Here is a 27,741-nt window from a genome sequence, read left to right as displayed (position 1 = left end):
ACGTATCTTTTAGATACCCAAGTACAGATATTGAGTAGGCAGTTGGATATTCAAAGTTGTGGCTCAGGGTCAAGACCCGTGCTGAAGCTATAAACTGAGAAGTTATGGGTGTGTAGACAGTATATGAAGCCAATATACTGGCATGAGATTAGATTGTTGTTGAATCATTGGTGTGTTATATATATATATATATGTATATATTCATATCTGCTGCTTTCTCTTTAAGCATGCTCATCTCTCATATTAGTTCAAACCAAACTAGGTGTCTCCATAGACAGTTTGTAGGTTCAGGAGTTAAATAGTTTCTACTATGTGTGTGCCTAGAGTAATACTTAGCAGTGTGGGGGATATAAAGAGACGTTAAGACTCACATCCTGCCTTCAAGACCTTAACATTTGATTAGGAAAAGAAGACCTTGACTTGTGAAACTTTGTTCATACCACAAAAGAAGAACCATTTAAAACATGTATCAGTCAAATGTATAAGCATTTTTTTAAAAATCAGCTTACATAGGCTGGGCGCGGTGGCTCACGCCTGTAATCCCAGCACTTTGGGAGGCCGAGGCGGGTGGATCACGAGGTCAGGAGATCGAGACCATCCTGGCTAACATGGTGAAATCCCGTCTCTACTAAAAATACAAAAAAAATTAGCCGGGCGTCATGGCGGGCGCCTGTAGTCCTAGCTACTTGGGAGGCTGAGGCAGGAGAATGGCGTGAACCCGGGAGATGGAGCTTGCAGTGAGCCAAGATCGCACCACTGAACTCCAGCCTGGGCAACTGAGCAAGACTCCATCTCTAAATAAATAAATAAATAAATAAATAAATAAATAAAAAGCCTACATCATGCTTTGAAAAGCTAAAAGCCTTTTTTGAATGATTTCTGTGTTCTATGTGCTTGGCTTAAATGCAATAAGAATTCCAAAATATGAGATACTGTACATGATAGAGGAGCCACCATTTGGATGTCTATAGATTTCTTTGAAAATACATATGGTGAAGAGCTGAAGAAAAATAAGAGTCAATTTCACTGCAAAATAAAATCATAAAGTTAATTGGTTTCTAACTACATTTTCAAACATTGTATGAAAAGACCAAGTTGCAAAGTTGCAGCAGTGGACTGAAATGGTGATGATAAAATAATGTAAAGAATGAAAATAAGAACATTTTTACAGGGCTTTTAAATTTACAGAGGACTTTGACATCTCAGATGACACTTGATCTTCTCAAAACTCTCCATGCTAAGTAGAGCAGTTAATGCCTCTACTGGTCCTAAGACCTTTAGTGGCTCCTAGCTCAGCATTCTATGGGGAAAGCGGGTTCTTTCGGTGATTTATCATGAAGTTTAAAATTGCTATTTCCAAAACCAATTTAGATCCTGCTGTTCCTGTACCAGTATACTCACCAGAAGTGTTGTTTACATCCTCTCAGTACTATGAAGAACAAAAATTTACCAACACCTAACTCATTAAGAATGCTCTGCAGGCCTGAGGCTCAAAAGCCACGGTATGAGCACAAAGAGTTCAGTCCCCCTCAAGGACACTTTATTCCATGAGCTCTCTCACTCAGAATCCTTCCCTTACTCAGAGTCCCTGTCTTAAATGTAATATTAAACCAGAAGCAAGAATATGTTCTTTCTGAATGTAGTTCTCTTACTGGTTTTCATTTCAAATGTGGGATGTGCAGGGTTAATCTTTGTACTCCTCACCACTTTCAAATCCGATAACGATTTTTAATCTAACCACTGATTTTAACATTAAAAACACGCACACATCATAGAACAACGTTGTCCTCTATTTGAATTCCAATACAAATATTTTTGAAGGCTGTCTCTCTTTTACCTTGAGTATTTTCTGATGCTGCAACCTCCAGCTTAATCCTTAATGCTTGACAATGTATGCATGTAACACAGAGTGTTATTATTGCCTCCGGCTAGCTTCATGTCATCTAGTTTGTCTTTTACTTCTCTCCTTTGATAGTATTATCAGGACCAATTGTGAATCTGCCAGATGCATTTCCTCACAAAAAGATAAATCTAAGAAGGCTTGTGTTTTTCCCTTTCCCTTCCAGGACTGCTTGCATTAAAGGACTTCCTCATCCTTTTTTCATGAAACTGAGCTTGCTTAATCAGAGATGGAGCAAACTGACTGCAAACCCTACCAGCCTCTATCAAAAGTCAAGCATGAAATGGATCTAGCTTACACCAGTTCTTCTGATGAGAGTGAAGATGGAAGAAAACCAAGACAGTCATACAACTCCAGGGAGACCCTGCACGAGTATAACCAGGAGCTGAGGATGAATTACAATAGCCAGAGTAGAAAGAGGAAAGAAGTAGAAAAATCTACTCAAGGTATGTTTTTATTGGATCTTTATAACAAATATTATTTCTCATTAGAGAATGCTTGTGTGCATAAACTTTGTTTAAAAAATAAATTTGCTAATGTTAACTGGTTAATAATTCACACTGCTTATATATGCTCAGAGAATCTATTGCGTATGCCAACCCAGCTGAGGTTGTAGGTTACATGTGCTTTTTACGGATTATGCATGAATTTGGATGCTGCAGTGCTCTTATCAGAGCATTCAAAATTTGTCTGATCCTACAAATAGCCATTTATAGACTGAAGGATAAATAATTTATAGTAAGATGAAAAGTAAACAGCTAAGTGCTTTTCAAGCCATTGCTTATATGGGACAAAAGTCTCAAATAAATATTTGGCTGCTGGCAAAGCTAGCAGGTTAGTGGAGATCACCAAACAGGGTTCCAGAAAGTCTATCACCATAATGTAGAAACATTATGCAGCCGAGTCTGAAAGGAAAGTAAGAATTTTTTAGAACCCTTCCTACAATAGCCATATTTTGGAGCATATTCTTTGGGCAGCCTTAGTTTCTCAGTTGTGGATTGACAAGACAGTTTCTAACAAAAAACTAGTAGAAATACGATTTCCTGTTCCAATTGATAGATAAACTGTGTTAGACACTATTTTAATGACGTAGAAGATACTGACACTGGCACAAGGTTTTTTGTTTTTTTGTTGTGTTTTGTTTTGTCTTGTTTTGAGACAGAGGCTCACTCTGTTGCCCAATCTGGAGTGCAATGGCACAATCTCGGCTTACTGCAGCCTCCACTTCCTGGGTTCAAGCGATTCTCCTGCCTCAGCCACCTGAGTAGCTGGGATTACAGGTGCGCCTCACCACACTCAGCTACGTTTTGTATTTTTAGTAGAGATGGGGTTTCACCATGTTGGTCAGGCTGGTCTCAAACTCCTGACCTCGTGATCCACCCGCCTCAGCCTCCGAAAATGCTGGGATTATAGTCATGAGCCACCGTGCCCGGACAGCACAAGTTATCTTTTTTATGAATAAGTTAATGCTGAGATAAAAAGTAATAGACTTAATTTTCTATGTCCTCCAAGTATGGACTTGACTAGCAACAACAGCAAAACCTGAGAATTTTTTTAGAATGTAAATTCTCCAGTCCCACTCTAGACATATTGAGTCAGAAACCGTGGGGGTGGGACCCATTTGTGGTTTAACAAACCCCCAGGGGATTCTGATTCCTGCTCAAGATTGAAGATGACTGCTTGAACCCCGAAATATTTTTTCTCAGATGGCTTCAATGATCACATCTATTTGAGTGACCTTCAAATATTTATCTTCAGACCTAACCTCCTTCCTAAACTCTAGTCCCAAATTTTCAGTTAACCTGCCCAGCATTTCCAAATGAATAATATACTGACACCTCTAAACCAATCTATTTAAAGTGGAAGCAATCATCTTAACACTCCTAATCCCACTCATCTTCCTTGTATCACCTACATCTGTTAATGATGCTCCCATTCTCCCAACCACACATACTTACTATATCTAATCAGTTTCCTCATCCAGCAGAGTTAATCTCTAAATCTCTCAAATCCATTTTCTCCTCTCCATTTTCGTGATCATTACTCTCATTATATCTCACCTAGATTGTTTTTTGTTTCTTAACTGGTCTACCGGGATCTCACCTCATCCCTTTTCAATCCCTTTGCTGTGCTGTTACATCTTTCTTGGGATACAATTTGCTGCTATCTCTCTTTATGCATATTCAACCATCTTTCAAGGCCTAGCTTACAAGCATCCTTTCCCACTGAATCCTTGCCTCACCATCACCCCCAACATCATCACTGTTTCACTGTGTAGGTGATCTTCCTCTGTGAACTTTGAAAATACATTCTTTTTACTTTTTTTTTTTTCTGACAGTCTTACTCTGTTGCCCAGGCTGGAATGCAGTGGCATGATCTTGGCTCACTGCAACCTCTGCCTCCTAGGCTCAAGTGATTCTCGTGCCTTAGCCTCCCGAGTAGCTGGGATTTCAGGTACGTGCCACCATGCCTGGCTAATGTTTTTGTATTTTTAGTAGAGATGGGGTTTCACCATATTGGCCAGGCTGGTCTCGAACTCCTGGCCTCATGTGATCTGCCCGCCTCGGCCTCCCAAAGTGCTGGGATTGCAGGAATAAGCCACCATGCCCGGCCTCTTTTTAACCTCTTCGTGTGGTTATATATATTCTCCTAGACTGTATACTCAATAAAGATGGGGATCATGACAGATCTCTATTTTCCATAAAATTTCGCATATAATATATGCTTTATAATTGTTTCATTTAAGGAATTAGTTGCTATCAACTGAAATATAAGTGCTTATCATGCATTGAAAACTACTCTTTAAATATTGCCATGTCAAATGCAATTATTACAAATGAAAATTACAGTACTCTAATTAGTACTGGAATCTTACATTTTAAAAACAACCTTAAATTGAGCCAAAATTTAAGATATTCATTCTAACACTTAAATATACATTAAATATTTGTGATGTTAACTATATTACTCATTTTCATCCCTTAACATAATTGGTAAAAGTTTTATATCTTTCTTTTCAAGGAATTCATTTTAATATTTCCCATTTTTTTCAGTTAATATCATGTAAGTTTGTTCTAAAATAATTCTCTTCTTCTGCCTGACAATTGGGAAATTACTTCCTATGGAAATGTTTTTGGCTTTAGGAAATGCCTAGTTCTCATTAAAATACTTATCTGTAAGTTTATCTTTACAGAAGATGAATTTACAATTGTGATTTATGGGTTGTGGGTTTAGGGTGTAGAGTGGTTGACCTAATATATTGTGAGTAGAAATAAGAATGCATTCTGGTGACAGTTCTAAAAACATAAGCAATTTTATGCTGAGTCAGTATAAAGAGCTGGCCAGCCTCAGATTTTGTCTGTGCAGTTTCATCAAAAGGAATTTGGGGTAAGGGAAGTTTGTCTCTATGATGTCATTCTAACTTCCTTTCAATGGATTCTTTTTATTCAATAAGCTTTTATTTACAAATTAATATGTGTCCGACCTTGAAGCCAATGCTGAGGATGGAGATGACTGCTTGCAGGAAACTTATAGTGCAGTGGAGAAAATAGACACTCAAACCACATTATTGCAATTAAATGTATGAAGTGGTTTTACAGATAAAAAAGGTGCTGTGGAAGTACACAGAATGAAACAATTAACTTCTTTAGAGGAATCAGAGTACATAGAAAGGTGATATTTGATCTAAGTTAAAATTTGAATAAAAGTTTACCAGAAGGACATTCCTAGAGAGCAGATAAGCAAGTGCAAAGTATACAGCTCTGAAGAAGGCCTGTAATGGTGAAACATTCAATATGGCTAGAGCAAGGAATGTTGGAGCTAGATTGTGAAGTCTCTCATGCCCAATTTAGGAGTTTTTTAAAATTTCCTTTAAGCATCGAAAAAGAAAGCTTTCAATTAGTGGAGAATTTCATGATCAATTGTAATTTTTAGGATAAGAAGTGTATACAGGGGAATTGTAGAAGTGTAGGCAGCAGTGTAGAAGATTGATTGCAATTGGAAATAATGGGATGCAGGGAGAAAAATCCGTGAGGCCACTGAATTAGGCCAGAGCTAAGAATCGCGTTAGAGGTCCAAGCAATGTCTGTGGAGATGAAGAGACACACTCAAGAGATATAAGTGTGTTCGAATTGATAGAACCTCATAATTGATTACTGGTTGAGGTTGAAAGAAATAACAGAGTCAAGGATGACTTTAAAGTTTTAAGTTTGGGAAACTGAGAGAATAGTGATTAATTTACCAAGAGAAGGAACACAGCAGGAGGAGCAGGTTTGGAAGGGAAGATGAGTTTCTTTTTAGACATGTTAAGTTTAAGATGCTAGTATGACATCCAGGTAGCTTTTCCCATCAGCGATTGGAAATGTGTGTCTAGGATTCAGAACAGATCTGGGCTGTTGTTATAAGTAGATTTGAGCTCATCGGTGTCTCAGAATAGAGATGCCAGGGGATGGATGAGATTACCCAGGGAGAGTGTGTAGAAGGTTGAGACTAGAAAAAGGCCAAGGACAAAAACCTGAATCTATCATCCATGAACTGACATAAACACATTTTGAACCAATTTATATTTTTAGCCAGCACCATCCTTCAGTGCACTGACTTATATAAAATAAAGTATACACACCCGGGAACTAAAAGTCTGGAAACAGTATCTCATCTGCCACTGACTGCCAATCGGTAGAGACACCTAGGAGGAAAAATATGTACCCCTTTGAAGGAGAAATGACTTATCCTATGTTAGGCAAAATAGTGGGACTAATTATCATCTTTTTTCGTAAGATCTGGAATCCTCTTTATTGTCTTGGTCCATGTATTACCACCTGTGAGTCAGAAAAAAATGTTTTTAATTTTTGCAAATGTATGTCAGTAGTTGAATCTTGCATCAACCAAGGTAAAGTTGAGCCTAACCCATTATTTTAAAGGAATAAGATCTCAAAAAATCATTGAGTTTTAGATCAGGAAGGATGAATGCAAACAAAATGTTGATTGAGTACCTGCTATGGTGCCAGGTACGGTGCTAGATACCTTTTAAGTTTACTAGCTATGTAAACTTAAGCAAGATACTTCAGCTCTGAATCTGTTTTTTCTTCTGCAAAATTGACTTCATCATCATCACCATCATCACAATAATAATGATAAATTTGGAATTGTACCTATTCTGTTCTAGCACTCTGCAAGGTGCTTTACATTTGCTCCTCATAAACACCTGATGAGGTATGCACTATTATCCCCAGTTTACAGATGAGATAACCGAGGCTTGGAGAGACATAACTTGCCAGAGGTTGCACAGCTAAAGGAGAGGTGAGAGGATCAGAAATCAAGTCTATGGCTCTAAAGCCCCCATTCTTCACTATACCACACTGTCTTCCATACCTATGTCAGGAGGTTGTGATAAGTATTGAATGCCATCATGAGGGTGATGATCTTTAGGAATTCAAAAAATGTTAGTTTCCCTTCATTTTCTTCAACAACCTTGCCAGCCTTCAGTGACCAAGCGTTTATAAGGAGGTTAAACGCCTTTTCATTCTGATTATCATTAGAAAAGGGCAGATGATATGCTCTATAATTTACCATGAAATATTCCTGAGTCTGCTTATTTCCACTTTTTAGGGAAGTTAATGTTTTATCCAATTGAAGACTTGTTTTGAGAAGTATTAATAAGAGAAAATACTCTATACCAGCTGAAGATGTGTTCATATTATCTTTATTTTCCAAAACAGCAGTGCCCTACTCTGTGTATATGTGAAATGCTGGACTCTAAAACTGAATTTCTTATTTTCCAAAAGCTTTTGAATTAAGGGATGGACACTAATATTATTCACAATTCTTTGCTAACAGGATGAATGAGCCCTAGGCAGGCTTATTTCATGTGACTTTTGGCAGGTTGAATAGCAGGGGAAGATTTCCTAGAGGCACACAGGCTAGTTATTTTTCCCAAGCAGCCTCACATCCAAGGGAGGCATCAATTAACTAAGAAATTAGTATTAAAAATGAAAATATAAACGCATGGACATATATATATACCAAGGGTAATAATTTTAGTTATGAGAATTGGCCAATAATTTTATATAGATAAGATTAGTTTTTGAATATCCCCATTTTACTGCAAAGTAATTATGAATGAGAAGTCATCCATGCAAAGAAAGGAGGTATGTTGAGGACGTGATAGAAGTCTCACAAGGTCATAGACTCCTAAGGTATTACAGATGACACAAACATTTCATTTCTGTCATCTAAATCTGTTCTTTTAATGCTTCTTTTTCTCCGAATAGCGTTTTTATTTGTTTATTTGGTTGGTTGTTTTTCTCTTCAAGATTACAACCTAAACCTATATCTCACATTATTGCCATCTGGTGGAAAAAAATTTAAACTGCCAATTTTTTTTTATTTTTTTATTTTTATTTTTTTTTTTTTTGAGTTGGAGTTTTGTCGCCCAGGCTGGAGTGCATTGGCATGATCTTGGCTCACTGAACTCCGCCTACCAGGTTCAAGCGATTCTGCCTCAGTCTCCTGAGTAGCTGAGATTACAGGTGTGTGCCACCACACCTTGCTAATTTTTGTATTTTTAATAGGGATGAAGTTTCACCATGTTGGCTAGGCTGGTCTCGAACTTGTGACCTCAAGTGATCAGCCTGACTCAGCCTCCCAAAGTGCTGGGATTACAGGTGTGAGCCACCATGCCCAGCCCAAATTGCCAATTTTTATTTGCCAAGATTACATGGAAGCAAAGTTTATCTGTCATCCATTCATCCATCCATCCAACCATCCATCCATCCATCCATCTATCCATCCGTCCATTTGTTCATTTATACACTTATGCATCAGCATTCATTTAATGTAAACTATGTACCAGGTACTGTTCTAGGTAAATGAAGTTAATCTTGAAATAAATATACCCTAGTGACTATGATTTTCTCTCTTTTTGCCCCAGTATGATAAGCCACTTCATCCCACAGGAAAAAATGCTTAAGCAGCACTGCCACCTGTGCAGTCTTTGCCCTCAAAATTTGAGAAGTGCATTTCTCTATTCTTATATCAAGCATTTAGCAGTAGTTTAAATGATTGCTTATATGTAGACCGTTTAGATATCAGTTCCTTCAAAATCCTTGAAAGAACTCTTAATCTCAGGATCTGTATTTACATGGCAAAGATCACAGATGGCAGGTGTAATATTAATGTGGCAAAACCTATGAAATGAAAATTTCAGCAGAATTTGATCACATTTAATGAATTATCTGCTGTGAGCATGCTATGCTTCTAGTTGTCACAAGTTTCTAGCTCAAAATCCATAATGACTGCTCTGAAAGAACTTAGACTATAAGAGAAATTAGCCAAGTTATTTAACAATAACTCCAATTGGCTCATGTCTTTCAACTAGTAACATTTGTTCATGAAAATTCATTCAATAAGTATTTACTTACACAGCATCTAAAACTGGAATGGAATGTCCATGACACTTGTGCCACTGCTCCCTCTATTTGTCCCATGGAAGACATCCCTAATTAATCATGATGCTCTTTCTCCTGTTGAGACCAGCTTCAGCCTCACATCTCTTTCAAAACGGCGTTTCACGCAAGCATTGTCAATCAATTAGAGTTGAAAAAGGACAAAACCTATTTCTAAACTTTGGTTTGCTTATCTGTGCAAAGTTCTTTGTTAAACTATGAAGATTATAGGTGAGTAAGAAGCAATCTTTGCCCTCAATAAATTTATAGTACAGTTGGGAAGGTACATGTCAATCAGCAATAGTGATGCAATATGATTGGTATGATAATAGTGGTATTTGTAAAGTACCATGGGGGTCTAGAAGCTAGAACCATGCCGTGTATTCTGCCTAGGGCATGGCGACATTGATTATGAGAGAAATATCTAGCATTTATTCAACAACAGACCGGAAGTAAGGCACTTTAAATGGATTCTCTTATTTAATCTTCCCAGCAATGCTATAAGATTGGGATCATTATTATACCCATTTTACAATGAATAAAATAAGCACAGAGATGCTAAGTAACTTGCCCAACATTACTTACAGAAGTAGTAAGTGATAGAACTAGCATTGGAACCCAGGCAGTCTGAAATTAGAGCCCACTGTCATAACTACTATGGACAGATAGACAGCTGTAAATTTAGATCAATTTTAAAGAAATGGTGTCAGTGTGTGTGTGTGTGTGTGTGTGTGTGTGCATGTGTTGTATGTGTTTATGCATGTATTTGGAGACATGTAATATTGCTAAAATGTCCATATTACGCAAAGTGATCAATAGATTCAATGTAATCCCTATCAAAATCCCAATGTCATTTTTCTCAGAAATAGAAATAGGTGGTTCTACAGAGCCGTCAGAAATAATGCCACATATCTACAACTATCTGATCTTTGACAAACCTGACAAAAACAAGAAATGGGGAAAGGATTCCCTATTTAATAAATGGTGCTGGGAAAACTGGCTAGCCATATGTAGAAAGCTGAAACTGGATCCCTTCCTTACACCTTATACAAAAATCAATTCAAGATGGATTAAAGACTTAAATGTTAGACCTAAAACCATAAAAACCCTAGAAGAAAACCTAGGCATTACCATTCAGGACATAGGCATGGGCAAGGACTTCATGTCTAAAACACCAAAAGCAATGGCAACAAAAGCCAAAATTGACAAATGGGATCTAATTAAACTAAAGAGCTTCTGCACAGCAAAGGAAACTACCCTCAGAGTGAACAGGCAACCTACAAAATGGGAGAAAATTTTCGCAACCTACTCATCTGACAAAGGGCTAATATCCAGAATCTACAATGAACTCCAACAAATTTACAAGAAAAAAACAAACAACCCCATCAAAAAGTGGGCGAAGGACATGAACAGACACTTCTCAAAAGAAGACATTTATGCAGCCAAAAAACACATGAAAAAATGCTCACCATCACTGGCCATCAGAGAAATGCAAATCAAAACCACAATGAGATACCATCTCACACCAGTTAGAATGGCAATCATTAAAAAGTCAGGAAACAACAGGTGCTGGAGAGGATGTGGAGAAATAGGAACACTTTTACACTGCTGGTGGGACTGTAAACTAGTTCAACCCTTGTGGAAGTCAGTGTGGCGATTCCTCAGGGATCTAGAACTAGAAATTCCATTTGACCCAGCCATCCCATTACTGGGTATATACCCAAAGGACTATAAATCATGCTGCTATAAAGACACATGCACACGTATGTTTATTGCAGCATTATTCACAATAGCAAAGACTTGGAACCAACCCAAATGTCCAACAATGATAGACTGGATTAAGAAAATGTGGCACATATACACCATGGAATACTATGCAGCCATAAAAAATGATGAGTTCATGTCCTTTGTAGGGACATGGATGAAACTGGAAATCATCATTCTCAGTAAACTATCGCAAGAACAAAAAACCAAACCCCGCATATTCTCACTCATAGGTGGGAATTGAACAATGAGAACGCATGGACACAGGAAGGGGAACATCACACTTCGGGGACTGTTGTGGGGTGGGGGGAGGGGGGAGGGATAGCATTGGGAGATATACCTAATGCTAGATGACGAGTTGGTGGGTGCAGCGCACCAGCATGGCACATGTATACATATGTAACTTACCTGCACGTTGCGCACATGTACCATAGAGCCTAAAGTATAATAATAATAATAAAAAAGAAAAAAAAAAAGAAATAGGTGGTTCTATTCTATGAAACTATGGGAGTAGAAGAGATGACCAGTGAAAATACATACAATCAGAAATAATGAGAGCCAATTATCATACCCTGAGAAGCACTGAATTGAAAATAGTGGGCAGAAGCAATGAAGTCGTCTTGATATGTCACAGAAGAACAAAAAGGAATGAGTATCACATAAGCCAAAGGAGGAGACTTTTCAGCAGGAAGATGTGACTAATATTGTCAAATAAAGACAGTAACACAGCCAGTTTAGAAGGTAATTGCTGACTTTAGACTAGTGATTGTCCACTTTGACTGGACATTAAAATCATCTGGAGAGTTTTACAAACTTCAATTCCAAGACTGTTCCCCAGACCAATTAAATCAGAATTTCCAGTGGGCGGGACTCAGGCATTTAAAAAAAATATCCCTGGGGGATGCCAATGTGCATCCAAGATAGGGATCCACTGCCTTAAAATAAGCAGTTTCAATAATATTAGAGAAAGATGCCAACTCACAAGGATTTGAAGGGTGAGTGCAAGTGAATGTAGATGTGTTTATTGCCATAAGGCTCAATTGGAGAATGTTTCTGGATCTCAGTTGGAAGGAAAGGCTTTGAAAGGGGAATGTTCACTGCATCCTCTAAGACAGGAAGTAAATTACAAAATATAGTGGTAAGAAGTTAAAGTAGTTTATGACTTGATGGTCTCACCCAAGAAAAATGAGAGATAAGGTTATGTGCTGAAAGTGTGAATCAAGTCAAAGGCTTCAGATGAGTAGTGAGGTAAGTTTTTGACGAGGCCGAAACAGAATTGCACATGCCTATCTAGAGCTCAGGTGAGGTGGAACTGTAGATGGAGATGGGGGAACATTAATGACAATAAATATTGTTGACCACTATGTGCCAAGTACTCTGCTAACTGAACTTGCATGTATTTTTTATTCAGTCCTTATTGCAACCCTATGATGTAAAGATAATTATCATGGTGGTGGGAGGCAACCAAGCAGTAAACTCTGCCCCTACATTTCACCCTCCCTTGCCATTATGTCATCTTGATTTACTACTGTCACCATCAACTGGGAAGTTTTCCACTTAGTGCCAAAACCACAGATGGTCTGGGTTTTGTTTCTAACAAGAAAGGTAATATTTCCTTATATAAACATTTATACAACACATCCCTTCATATAAATGATTTTACAAATTTTGCTGATGAGTATGAACGTATATATTGTACAGGTAAGTCTGGGACCCAGTATTGGAGAAGGGAAAGAAGCCAGAAAAGTGGATAAATGGAGGAGGGAGGTTTATAGTGGTGCAGTGTAGATGTTGCACCTTCAAGCATCTCTTTGAAGGTCATCATTTCTGTAAAACTCCCTCTTTCCCCTTCATCAGTTAGCTAGGAGTATAGGTAACAACAGTCAGTGACAGTCCATCACTCCCTAGATACCAGTTTATTACCAAATGGTAGGAGTCACCTAGTAGGGCTACATTTGATTTAAATAATTTGCAATATGTATTCTTAAATTAACTTTATGAAACAATATACAATTACAGCTAACTACATACATATTACACAAATGTAATTTTACCTTTGACCATCACGTCTCTTTGTGGACATTCTTTAGCTAGGAATAGCTAGGTCAGTTTCAAAATTCTTTGGTCTTGCTGCTTCTGAGGCTACATGACTTTTTGATCTCAGTCTGAAAATAGCTCTTGCCTCTGCACATTCATTCTATTTCTATGGTCTATCTCTGAGCCCACTTTGCTCAATTCTATGTTCAACCCTTTAATGCTTCTTCCTAAATCTAGATTAAAAACTGTACCATAGTATGAGAATTGATTCTAGTGTTTTCTTCTTAAATAACTCTTCACCAAATGGAATTGTGTATTTCTTTTGAGGATCTACATAATATCAGAAGGAAAAGACTGACTCCCTGGCTAAGTGTCACATAGATGACTGTCCCCTGGGAAACAAAGCAACTGGTTTTTTGGGGTACATAATTTTGTTCCTCCTTTTAAATTGCTTCAGCTACTGGGCAGGATCAAAGGGGATACATATTCATGGGACTGTGAAGACTGGGAAAAAGAGCTTTGTCTTTTTTTCTTTTAACACTTTAGGACCCATTTATTATATAATTAACACAAAGAGGCAGAGACACGGGTCAGTAATTTAATCTGAATAGATATCATGGCTAACACAATAGAAAACATGGCTGAAGTAGGAGGACTGTTCAAGAATGATGTAAAAGGAAAGTTAGTGAAATATAGAAGGAATCAGTTGCTAAACCTAAAGAGTGAAGTGAAAAGACATGGATTTGATTCAATAGATGACAGGGAACCTCGGAGGGTTTCAGTTCATAGGATTGATTGGAACTATATCCAAATTACATGCTGCTTCTCTTTTATTACAAGGATTTGAGGAAGATTCAGAAATGACATTTTGAAATGTAGCAATATTTCATATTAACAGTCAAAAGCAGTTTTAAATATCTGCAAAGGCATAACCATGAGGTATGCCAACATGTCCTGTCAGGAAATCATCCTGTCAGAAAACTGTTATGCTGCTTTTTTGGTCATCTGTGATGCAGAACTGGCTCCATATACAAATAAGTTCTATTTATTTTCAACACTTTTTTTCTCATTATGATTCTGAAAGGGTCTAGAGGTGACTGAAGATAAACTTTGAATCCCTTGAAACCTTGACAGTATTCTCATTTGAAGCCTTTTACCAAAAGATGAGGATTCTTCTGTCCCACCAGTATAAACTGAGCCATATGCAGTGCTATTTTGGTGCCAGTCATTCTTGTGACACATGAAGTATTTAGTTTTATTACACCAGAGTCAAACTGTTAGAGGAAATGACCCTTTGTGTCTTTTATGTCATGGAAGAAATCAGTTAGAAATAAGCTCAAAGGCAAAAAAAATTAATAAGGACACACCCAAACCTTTAATGAAATTTAAAGGTTTGAGTTAAGATTTATTTCTCAAGCTTCAACTGAGATATTTATAAGGCTTCACTACTAAAGTCCAATTATGTCTTCTCATTAATGGTTCAAGTCCAAAGTTTCAAGAACACTTAAAAAATTATCACATTGACATACAACCAGGCTGAGTGCTAATGTGTCTCAAATTATTCAATAAATATGGTCAAAAATTACCTTCGCTAACTTGAAAAAAGTAATCTGTGGTTTTGATAAATGAGATGGTCACAAGAAACGCAGAATTTTATTGTATGTTTTATATGAATACATATACATACTAATGTCGTATATTTAGTAATCAGATGCACACACACACACACACACACACACCCATACATAAGGAACAGTGAAGTGAATCAATTTATAATGGGGTTGTTCTCTAATTTTTTTCTATTGATTGCATTTTCTTAAGCAAGATGTACTAGTACATGAGAATGGAAAGGCAAAACAGAAGAGATGTTATATGGAGCAGCAACTAACATTCAAACATGGATGCTTATGCTCCTTTTTCTCCTGCAGCTTCCCATCCCACATACTCTAAGCCCCAGGTATGCTTGTCAAGTGCTAGTGGTTGGCAAGCTTTATGTTTCTCATTGGTTTCCTTCAGACTACTTCTTGGATAGAGGACAATCAACCTGATTTCTGAAGCATTCTAACTATAACACACAGCCAAGATATTTAGTCAGTGTGTTCTTTCGAATCTGCAATATGATTGGCAGTACCAAAGCATCTGGCCAATGGACCAGGGAACATACCTGATCAATTTAACTTAAAAGTACAAGCTACAAGCAGGCTGGCTGTACCATCATTCTGCCACCATGTTTTTATAATTTACTTTAGAGCTTGGAACAGTATTTGGTACATAATGTGTATTCAGTGGATATTTATTGAACAAATTTATTAAATGTATAACAGCACTTTCTTTTGGTAAATTAAGTTGGAAAGAGACTCAAATTAGAATTTTCCCTATTTGTCACATTGATTGTTATATATATATGTATATATATATATTTTTTTTAACTTTTCATAGAAAAGTATGTGGTAGTTTTAGTACATGATGTTTTGTCATAACATAAAAATCAAGTTTAGATAAAATAATTACACAATAGAAGTCCCAAGTTCATAACCCTTTGCAGTTAACAAGAATTAGTCTAAAATTTATTGGCTATAAAGGCTTTCTAAAATACATGTGTCTTCTTTATACCACTCCTTGGTTTGTAGAATTGCATTTGGATATGGAATTAGTTTAGAACATTGTTTGTATACACAGAAGGATGTTATTCTGGTCAGCTGCTTCCACTTTCATTGCACTAGACTATGGATATAGAAGCCATTGAAGAATGGCCTCAATGTAGAAATGAACAGAACCTAAAAGCTTGGAGGTGGCTTTGTATTTTTGATATTTGTCTCATTTTTATCAATGCCAACTACCGGGGTGAATGGAAATGTAGATATTCCAATTAAACAAGGCTACTTTTTATTTTGTGTTTTTTTTTATTAATTGTGGCTGCACTGTACTAATAAGATGATTCAAAATGTATATTTGAAACTTTTATTTGCATGTATTTATGTACTGTGGAATTAAAATGTACATTTCAATATAAAGTCTGAAGCCTATGTTGTTAGAATTGTGACTTCATAAGAATACTGTGAAGTCTGTCACAGTAGAATTTATAATCTTACATGACATCCGAATTCAACAAGAGTGTCTTGAGAAAGTTGCCTTTTTAACAAACTAAACAGACTTTCACAGTCATTCTTTTGGTAAAACACGTGCACTTTTCCTAAAATAAAGCTTTAAAACATGGGAACTATAAAAGGAAAACAATTATGCAGTTTTTATTACTCAGGTTCGGAACCAAAGTTCATAGCACTTAAAACTGAATCACAAGGCTGTCAAGGACCTTCAGAGAACATACCTTTCAGGAAGGACCACACTAAGCCTACCCAGCTAAAAATTACATAAAATTTGATTCTATTTCAGCCCTATCACCAAGCTTTTGTGACAGTGTGTTGATTTTTTACTGCCTACATTATTATAATTCTACATAAATTTTCATTCTACATAAACTTAAGTCTCACCAGAGTTCAACTCAGCAATCACTATTTCCAAAAGAAGTATTCAATACATATTTGTTGATCACTGATTTTGAAGGCATCAGGAAATTTCTACCATTTTCTAGTGTTTGACAGTATTTAGTACTAAGCACATTTTACTAAAATTCCACTGGTCCTTTCCTCTTAGAGAGCATGGAGTATAACCAACAACCATTAACCAGTAAGTAGATACTTTGATACAGTGCAATATTTTGCACATAATAGGTCAAGTATTTAACAAACATTTAGTAAATTGAATTAAAAAGTTGATTGTCTTTGTTTTGATGTATTTGTTGCTTAATTATTCATGATGGCATAATAGAAAGAATACTGAACTAATAGCAATTTGGGTTCAAATTGCTCTTTTACTTAATAGCCTAGCACAGTATCATCACAGAATAAGTGCTTGGGAAATATTTCCTGAATGAATTAATGAATTGAGTTGAATAAATGAAGCCTTGGGCCCCCTTTCCCCTGCAACCCTCTCATATGGCTCCTCTCACTTTTCAATGTGCCTCTAGCATGGCTTTCCCCTGAGGCCACTGTTTCTCCATCAAGGGTGCCTTTGGAGCCTACTCATCATTATCCTATGCTCTACAAACCAAATTCTTTACTACAGCACTAAGACTCCTCTACCCTATGTTTTAAAAACCAACAAGCCTCAATAAAATACTAAACCTACTTCATGGTACATGCCATTCAGCTATACCCCTACCAATCTTAAAGTCATGGTCACTCATTTCTTTCATGTTTTTGGATCTGATAAAATTATTCCTATTGATCCAAATTTGGCTATACTCCTGGGTACATTTGCTCCAGCTCTCATCTCTGACTGAAGCACTGTTCCAAACCCATTCTTCCCCTCTAGGGGAAGGAACAATAAAGTGGATCAATTTGTAATGGGATTGTTCTCTAATTTTTTACCTGGCTAGGTACTTCTCAGCCTGTGAGTCTCCATTAGAGTCTCTACCTAGAAACTACTTGCTCTGGAAAGCCTGCCTTGGTGCCGTGCAATCTTGGGTGGATGCTCCTGCTGTATACTCCTACAGCAGTCTGTACTTATTACTACTATAGCACTAATCACCATGAATTGTAATTGGCTTTTTTGTTTCTCCACCTAGACTGTAAACTTATTGAGGTCAGGAACTATGCCTTATTTACTTTTATAAACCCTGCCATATAGTAAGTGCTCAACAGTTTTTTTCTTATAATGAGATAACTTTTACAACGTTTTGTTTCCACTTATGTAAAGTGAGGATGTTTCCTTGCTGTGGTGCAGAGGATCAGTGGAAATTGTATACATAAATCATTCTGAAAAGTGCCAGGACACAAGAATTATTCCCGATTGTCAAATCCTTTCACAGATGCTTTTAACAAACAGATTGCCAGTTTCAGCCATTTTCAGAGAGAGATTTCCTCTTCATACTTAGGATCTACTAAGTTGTGTCACTGTAAATAACAGAATGAATTGGAATTTTATACACAGGAATAAGGGAGAATCCTATCTCCACACCAGCCAGTCTGACTTTGTTGAGGATCTTAAGTTCCCATGCCCTTGCTCTGTAACTTCATGGTATAGAAATGGAGCAATAGTGGAAACAGGTTTAACACAATTCTTAGTCCTATCATGGTAACTACGGTTGTAATACCTCCAATTAAGCTGCTATGAAACACTGGAGAATTGTTTTCAGTTCAAATCTTCTAGAGAATGTCTCTGATAAAAATGACGCCTATAATCCCAGCATTTTGGGAGGCCAAGGTGAGTGGATCACCTGAGGTCAGGGGTTTGAGACCAACCTGGCCAACATGGTGAAACACCATCTCTATTAAAAATACAAAAAATTAGCTGGGCGTGGTGGTGGACGCCTGTAATCCCAGCTACTCAGGAGGCTGAGGCAGGAGAATTGCTTGAACCCAGGAGGCGGAGGTTGCAGTGAGCCAAGATCATGCCGCTGCACTCCAGCCTGGGCAACAAGAGTGAAACTCTGTCTCAAAAACAACAACAACAACAACAAAAAGACACAATTAACATCAGATAATACAATTTTTAAACCCTGAAAGAGTATTGATTAAAACAAAATTCCTAACATTTATCTTTTTTATGCATATTAATCAGTTGGATTAGAAGAGTCTTGCTTGACTACAACTTGTTAAAGCATCATGGCTTTTGTACACTGTAGATTATGTAAACTTTATGCAAAATAGCTCAGCAGTAGATCTTGGGCTCCCTCTAGTACTTCCTGATGACATTGACCCCATGAATGGAGTTTTAGTGAACCTTCAACAGCAGATGAGTCTTTCCCCATAGCGTTCTTCATCACCTTCTCTATTGCCTTCATGCCACAAACTCATTTGAAAGGTTTTATGATCCAATTACTACCAACAACTATTACTTCAGTTACTATCATTACATAGCCATATTTATTAAAAATTCTGTACATGCTAGTGGATCATTTTGTTGTGAAGTTCAAGAACTGTTAAAATTTTGAACAAATTAGTCCAAACAGTGTCCTTTATTGCTAGATTATGGGAGGCAGATTCTATTGATGTCGTAGTTTGAATAAATGGAAATATTGCTCTTTATGATATGGATGGCCTTCCTAACTAAGCATTTACTGGATTATTTTACAACTAAGTCTACTCAGAGTGAGAATGAAAGAGTTTCTAATCTTCCAAGGGATTTTTTTTTCTTCCTTGAAAGGTTAGGCTAACTAGAATTGGTAGCTCATGAAAAGTATAAATCAATATTGCCATTGACTTAATCCACATAAGAGGCTTAATTTCATAGGTGACTTCTGAACAGCTGAAACAAAACAAAAATCAGTCTCTGGTGAGTTCCCAAGTTTAAAATAAAATTGAAAGCTGTTACAGAAAAATGCTTCTAGACTAACAACGACAGCAGAGTGGGACCTTGTAAACCATTATACTTCAGCAAGTAAATCCTCATGCTTACCCATTTTAAAGAACAATAATAGCTAATCTTTAATTATGTGTCAGACACTGTGTTAAGCATGGTCTCATTTAACCTTTAAAATAACCCTGTAATATTTAGCCACATTTCTAATCCCCATTTTACAATTTATGAAATTGAGGCATGGGGAAGGAGGTTAACTTTCCTAAGATGACACATCTAGTAAACAGCCCAGTTGACACTTGAACATATGTCTGCTGGACACTAAGTGTCATGCCCTTAATCAATATACTGCAATGTATATGTAGAAAGGCATTCATAAAATATACTCATTGGTATTCAAATGGGTTTATAATGAAAGCTGATGCTCTTTACATACAATTAGAAATATCTGCATGGTTTTCCTAGTTAATAGGGAATGGTATACCCTGAGCCCTCTGCACTTTAATGTCAGGGATCCACTATGATTAGCATTAGGCCAATATAATTTGCAAGATTGCTGTGCAAGACCGAAGTGTATGCCATGGCCAAGGAACAATGTTCTTTCCTTTGCCAGATTAGCTGTCTAGGGTGAAGATCAAATTATTGACCTCTCTCTTTGTAACATTATGAACTAACTAGCTGAATTAACTGAGCCAAAAATAATTTACTCAATGATAACCAATTTACTCCAAGGTGTTCACTAGATTATTTTACAACTAAGTCTGTCTACTCAGAGTGACTTCTTTTTAGTTTTTTTTTTTTTTCAGTTTTACAGCTTCACTTCTTTTAAAGTTCATACCGTCTGACTATTGTTTTCTCCTTCCTTCTACCTCATTAAGGTGGTTTGTCAATCTTCAGACTTACAGACATTTTTCAGCGTTTGATTTTTGCATCGTGGTCTTTCTTATTTCATTCCCTACCACTATTTGCAGGAAATGCAACATTTAGGTTAATGATTTTTCTTAGAGTTTCTTGAAATACTTAGCTCTTGTCAAGATCGCCGAGGTCTCCATGGTGCTAAATTCAATAGTCAATTCTTAGTTTTCATCTTGACCTTTCAGCAGCATTTGACACTGCTGATCACTCACTGTTTCTTCTTTACCTGGTTTTCAAGATATCATATTCTGAGCCTCTTATCCTACTGACCATTCTTCTAACTCTCCTTTATTGTATCCTTCTCATCATCCCAACTATTAAACCTCAGACAGCCTGAGAATCCAGCCTTCAGACCTCTTCTCTTACCTTTGCTATACTTATTCCCTTGGTCAGATCATCCTCTTTCATATGGTTAATATCATTTATATACAGAAAACATCTACATCACCAGCTTTGACCTCTCCCTTGAAATTCGGATTCATGTATCCAGCTGGTTATTTTTTATTTCCACTTGCATGTCTGATAAGTATCTCAAACTTAACATATCTGTAGCGGACACCTCTGATTCACCTCGCATTTTTACCCCACCTTTTTATTCCAGCTATTGCTGCACCTGCTAGCTGCATGCAGATATACACTAACAACACATTTTTTTCAACTGCATCAGATAGCTCTCATTCCTGCCTTTTCTGCTACTTGTATGTGGAATGCCTGTAGCAACCCACTCAGCCATTCTGAGGCATGTGCAAGCCTGGAAGTGTGAGAGGGTTAACACATCATGGGACAACCCGTGATCTAGAAGAGAAAGAATCATTCATGACTGCCTCTCTCTTTTGTATTTGAGCAGACAATTCTCCCAGGCATTTTACAAGCTCTTCAGAGGGTGCCCTGTAAGATCAAGCTTCAGCTGCTCTCAGCTGTGACCAACTCAAAAACTCACCCTTTGACTTGCCTCACTTCTTTATTTCACTTTTACTGATCCTCCATTCTTATTTTGGGGATCACTTTCCAAAATTTACTTCCTACACACAATCTCTTCTTTCACTGTCTGCTTTTTGGGAAAACCAAGCTGAGACAATATTCAAAACAGAACTACTGACCCTCCCTTCAAAATCTGCTCCTCCGACTTTTTCTGTCTGAGATTCTGGCAACTCTTATGTCCACATATTTATATCAAAAACCTTGATATGATTCGTGACCTCATCCATTTTACCATCAAACCTTGTCATCTCTGTCTTCAAAATATATCCAAAATCTGACTAATTATCATCACCTCTTTTGCTACTACCCTGGTCCAAGCCACCATCTGTTCTCATATTGATTTTTGCAATTGCCTTTTGACTGATTTCTCTCCTTTTATGCTCTTACACCCCTACAATTTACTCAAAATACAATAGTCAGAGGGATACTCTTAAAGCCCAAAGCATATCACTTCCCTGCTCAAAACCTGCAATGGCTCCCCATCTCACTGAGGACACAGACCTACATAATGTGGCTTCCCTTTCCATGTGTGACTCCATCTCCTACTACTCTCTTCCTCAACCATTCTGTTACAACCATTCTGTTATGATTCTGGAAAATATAGGCAATCACTATTCCCTCTGCCTGAAATGTTCTTTCCCTTGATATCTACCTGGATAGGGACCTGGCTCGGTCTCTTGCCTTATGCAGGTTCTTACCCAGATGTGACCTTCTCAGAGAGGCATTCCCTGACTATGCTATTGAAAATCACAACCCTCCTCCAACACATTTGTTTTCCTGCTTTTTTCTTTCCATAGTGCTTATCATTTAGGTGACCATATGATTTATTTTCTAAACTGGGACATTTTTTAGAGTGAAAGGGTGTGCTAGGAGTAATTACACTAAGACCACACGTATAAACCAGTACTATCTGAGAAAACTGAGACATTATGGTCACCCTATTTATCACCATCTGACATACTATTTTGCTTATTTCTATTTATGCTTTACATATTTATTTATATTTCTACATACATATTTACTGTACTATATGTTCAAATATGTATAACTATACATTTATACTTATTAGTATATTTTTATTTTCTTCATTTGTTTTCTGTCTTTCATACTAGATTAAGTTCTGTGAGAGGAAGGAATTTTGTGTTTTGTTCTTTGCTGAGTCCCAGTGTTTGAACACTGCCTAGGGCACACTAACCAGGTGGTAAAAATTTATTTAAGTAAAGCAAACCAACAAAATACTAAAATAATGTCTGGCACATAATTATCTTTCAATGTTACTTATTGTTATCAGTACTTATTATTAGTGTTGTTGTTGTTTGTCCTCAAACAAAAGTTATTACTTTCACCTCTGAGTGAGAATGGTATATTTTGGATGATATTGCCATATTTTATTTACTCCTCAGTAATATTTTTATCAGCTGCCTGTATAGAGATGTTTGCATCTGCCAAATAATTTTTATTTAAATGGCCTGCTCTTCTCCAGCTTTTTAGTCAGGATGCTTAGTAGTTGGGTGACTTACAGGCCTTTGTGATTCATGACATACAGATGAATTGTTCTTTTATACATCAGGGTAGATAATAAAAAAAAATTAGCTGGTAAACCCTAAACCCTTGTATGAGTTCCTATTTTAAAATATATTGGATTAATTTATTTAATGTCCAGTTGTGAACATGTTTAGAAGGTTCTTGAACTTATCATTGTAATAATAAGCAGCATATCTCTTTTATACTTCATCCAGTTTGGAAACATAGCTAAAAATATCTTAAAAGAATGATTTTGAGTTCTTTCAGTGAAATTCTAGAAATGCAAATTCAGATAATTGTAATGATCAATCATTTACTGGTATGTTAATTTCTTAATGCATTCAATTTATCAGCAGCAGGTTTTTCCTAATTCTAAAGAAGCAATGCTTAATTCTCTTTTTACTGATTAATTGTAGAGAATTATACTCCTGGCAGTTGACAAAGGGACTTACATGGCTTGCTTCAATACCGTTCAAGACATAGGTAAATAATAAAAGTAAACAATTCATGAGAAGTGGAAACATAATTAACAGCAGTCTTATGAATGTTTTTCTCCTCTTGCAAAAATCCTAGTAAGCTATGGCATGAGCTTCCAGTTTTCTCTGGATAAGAAGTACTTGTTAGCTAATCAACGTATAATCCCCAATGATCCTTAAATATTAAAAAGTTGACATTAGCCAATTAGATAATTCAATTGGACAAGCATTTATGGAGCATTTGCTATTCAAGAAATTTTCTTTTGGTCACAGACAAAAATTTAATACAGCAGCACCGCTTTATAAAACTCACGTTGAGAAGCATAACTGATAGCTTTTTTATTTTGGCTTTTGTTTTACTGAGCTTTTATTTTTCAAGACACAGGATTTTCTCTGCAGTACATTTGTAGCCTTATAATCGTGTGCTGTGTTATAATAGGATTGAGCTTTATTGAGATATGGTTCAATTGAAAGTTCACTAGGTAAGTTCTTTCATTTTAATTCTGAATTCCATGCTGAGTAGCTTTGTCTTCTAACCTTTTGTGCAGATAGTGTCCCTTATTCCCATTTGCCCCCTTTTGGATTGCCTCTACTATGTGGTCTACTAGAAAGATCATATCACTGGGTCAAAACTCATGCTTTCAATTTTGCTTCTTTCACTCGCTGAATGACCTCAGGTCTTCTTTTAACCGCCTTTACTAGTATATTAATAGTCATCTGGGGTCTGGTGGCACAGTTAATCAAAGACCTAAAAATAATTTGAAATGTACAGCCCTCCCTTCTGCCTCTAGAGAGAATCTTCGAACCAAAGAAGAAAAGTAAAATGAAAAGAGAGATTTGCTAGGATAATCAACAAGATCTCTGTGTGATGGTTTCCTTTTCAGCACTGGCCTGTCTGATCCTCCTTAGTCTCCTAAAACTGAAATGCTCATTTCTGAGATTCTTCTTTATAATTCCTCATTTGAAGAACAGACCTTAGAAAGTGACAAGACATCTATTTGAAATAAAAATAATAAAACTGGTGATATGTCTTTATCTGCTTGTGTTGAGATACGAAAGAACAGAAATGACTTCCAAGTTATATGCTAATATAATATTGAGCATGATATACATGTAGATATGGTTCAGAAGAAGTGTTTGAACCCTAGCAATAGACAAATTGTAACAAAAAGTCAGGTAAGAATTTAGTTCTCCTCTAAATTATATTACCATTTCTTTTTCTCCACCGTTTTTTACCTCTCTGCCCAATGCTATGACCAGTATTCAGTGACTTCCTGTTGCTGTTAATAGACTTCTACTTTACTTGGTTAATTGTAGTCTTATCAAAATAATTGTGAAAAATTCAAGGGTACATTTTGGAACTATTCATAGTGAGCCTTGGGGGGGAAAAAGCAAAATCTTCAAGGTGAACTTTAGTGTGCTTTAAGCACATTCCTCTCCAGTGGGGAGGATTTCAAAACTTTTGTAGTTTCTGTGGGCAATGAGGTGGATATATTAGAAGAGTGAAAGACAGGTTGAAAGTGATCAGTTAGGAAAATATTGCAGTAATCTAGAGAAAGAGATGATTAGGAGCTTAACTTAGGCATTAAATATCCAAATTTTCTAAAAGGGAGACATACATAGGAGATAAATTTAAATTGGCAAGACTTAGGGGCTAACTGGTTGTAAGCAATGAAAGAGAGAAAATGATAAAGATTCCTGAAGAAAACTGGTTTGGCTGTGTCCCCACCCAAATCTCATCTTGAGTTGTAGCTCCCATAATTTCCACATGTCATGAGAGGGACCCAGTGAGAGAAAATTGAATCATGGGGGCAGTTTCTCCCATGCTGTTCTCATGAATAGTGAATAAGTCTCAAGAGATCTGATGGTTTTATAAGAGGAAAACCCTTTCACTTGGCTCTCATTCTCTTTTGCCTGCTGCCATGTAAGACATGCCTTTTGCCTTCCACCATGATTGTGAGGCCTCCCCAGCCACTTGGAACTGTGAGTCCACTAAACCTCTTTTTCCTTATAAATTACCCAGTCTTGGGTATGTCTTTATCAGCAGCTTGAAAATGAACTAATACAATTTCTATCTTTGGTAAGTCATTAAAGAGGAGGATGGTGCTAGCAATCAACAAAGGAAGGTAGGGAAGCAAGAAGGCAGAGTTTTAGGGGGAAAAAATAATGATTCTCTTTTGAACGTGACTTCACAGGGCTGTAGTTTCTCCAGGTAGAAATATCTAGTTTGAAGTTAGATATACAAGACTTGGAGTACTGGGGCTAGAAAATGGATCTGTATATTGTTGATACATAACTGATATTTGAGACTGATGTGATCACACCGGAAGAGCATGTACAGAGTAGAAAACATAAAAGGAAGAGGCAATTGACAAAATCATGTAGCACACTAAACATTTAAATGACTGACAGGAAAAGGAGCCCAGGAAAATTGCTGAGAAGTGGACTAATGGAAATTCAAGACAAGTGGTATTATAGAAGACAAGAAAGAACAAATAATCTAGAAAGAGGGAACAGTATCGTATATGAGAAAAGGTCTCATTAAGTAAAGACTACAATATTTACCAGTTTTGGCATTTGGGAGTTTATTGCTGACTTTGAAAAAAGAGATTTTTAGTGTAGTAGTAGAGAAAGAAGAAAGATTTTAGTGGGTTGATAAATAAATGCAAAAAAAAGGAAATGGAGACATCAAGTATAGGCTTTTAAGATGCTTGGCTGAGAAGTGATGGGATGGTCAAGGAGAGAGGGGCAATAGCTAAAAGAGAACACAAGTTTTAGGAAGGAATTTTTTTGTTGTCTCATTAATTTTTTTTTGGATGGAAAGGAAACATAAGCATGTACATGAATAAATATTTGAAGTATGAATGAATGAATACTTATAGTCAAGGGAAAATGAACTAATGAAGAAAAAATATTAAGTGATAGAAAAGAGAGGTAGTATCTGATGGAGCAAGGTCCTGGAGAAAGCCTAAATAAAGGATCCAGAATACAGATGGAATTTTTGGTCTCTGAAACATGAGAGGAGCAGGGATAATTGAGGGAATGTGTCATGTCTCATAGCATCTGCTGTCTATGTTAAGTAGGAGACAATGTCGTCTGCCAAGATTCAGGGAGAGAGGGCTGTGAGTAGAGTAAGAAACATTAGCAGAATGAACAATGAGACAGAAAAAAAATCTAAAAAGTGGTAGCAGGGTTGCAGGGAAAGTTAGTATGTAAGTTAGAATCTCGGTTGTAAGTGACAGAAAGTCAACTCAAACTAGCTTAAGCAAAAAGTGGCATGAATTTATTGGCTCAGGGAACAAAAGAAAGTTTAGAATAGCAAACTGTAGAAAGGGCAAGGATATGACTGACATAGGAAATAACTGGAGCTAATGAATCAAATATGATCAATATAGTCTTTATATTTTTCTAGTGGGCATTGAATTTAAACTTCATTTTCTTTCATGTACACAGGCTTAGTAAACACAGAGTGTGAAACATGGCTCATACAGGCTCTTGACCATCTCTTCTTACCACCCTGATATAGAAGCAGTGTATGTAATGGGTCCAAGACCTAGAATCCTAAGCAAGGACTTTGATTAGCCTTGCTTTGTTCAGTTGCCCACTCCTGCATCAATCACTTGTGGCCAGGGGTAGGACCTGCAGAATGTACTTTGATTGACAAAGCTTAGGTCAGATGTTCACACATGAACTGATCACTGTGGCAATTGAGTCCATCATTCAACGAGAATTTTTTGTGTTCTGACAATGTTTCAGATCTTGTTTTAGGTGTTGGGGATACAGTTGTGAAAAACATAGACATGGTCCCTACTTTTAAGAGCTTATACTCTAGTAAGGAGAGATCGATAATAAACAATATATTTTGGCTATTGATATATTTTATTAAAAAATTAAAACAGGATTATAATAAAGAGTGACTGGCAGTAGGGTCTACTTTAGCCTTGATGGTCAGGGAAGTCTGAATAGCTGACACCTGGATCACAAGAATAAACCAGCTATTTGAAGATTTGGATGAATATTATTCAGACAGAGGGAAGAACAAGGGCAAAAGCCCTGATTGATAAATAAGCTTGGGATATTTAATTAGCAGAAAGAGGGCCGCTGTGAGTGGATCTTAGTGAGTGAAGAGAAGAGTAATGTGAGATGAGGTGGGAGAAGTTAGCAGGAGCTAGATCACATAGGACTTTGTAGCCACTGTAAGGAATGGCTATTAGGATTTATCCAGTCAAATCAAGTGCCTTTTCTTATAGTAATCATTTGAATTGAGTGCCACGTTCCTAGGAAAAGGATATTAAGTACAGTAATTTTAATTTTCTTATCAGCCCAGGTGCAGAAACAGTGG

General features: G+C 36.9%; 1 protein-coding gene across 11 annotated transcripts in view; it reads left to right on the top strand.

The window, feature by feature from the left end:
* Window positions 1-27,741, top strand: part of TENM1 (teneurin transmembrane protein 1) — an 841,958-nt gene that overhangs the window by 245,233 nt on the left and 568,984 nt on the right. For all 11 annotated transcript variants that reach the window (XM_009235231.2, XM_002832080.2, XM_054545040.1 and 8 more), the window contains one exon: window positions 2,067-2,346. In XM_009235231.2, the coding sequence (XP_009233506.2) occupies window positions 2,130-2,346 (217 nt within the window). In that variant the 5' untranslated portion in view covers window positions 2,067-2,129. The remainder of the gene's footprint in view (window positions 1-2,066; window positions 2,347-27,741) is intronic.

The sequence above is a fragment of the Pongo abelii genome, chromosome X (assembly GCF_028885655.2).
Source record: "Pongo abelii isolate AG06213 chromosome X, NHGRI_mPonAbe1-v2.0_pri, whole genome shotgun sequence".
NCBI classification, from domain to species: domain Eukaryota; kingdom Metazoa; phylum Chordata; class Mammalia; order Primates; family Hominidae; genus Pongo; species Pongo abelii.
This window is presented reverse-complemented; position numbering and strand designations above follow the sequence as displayed.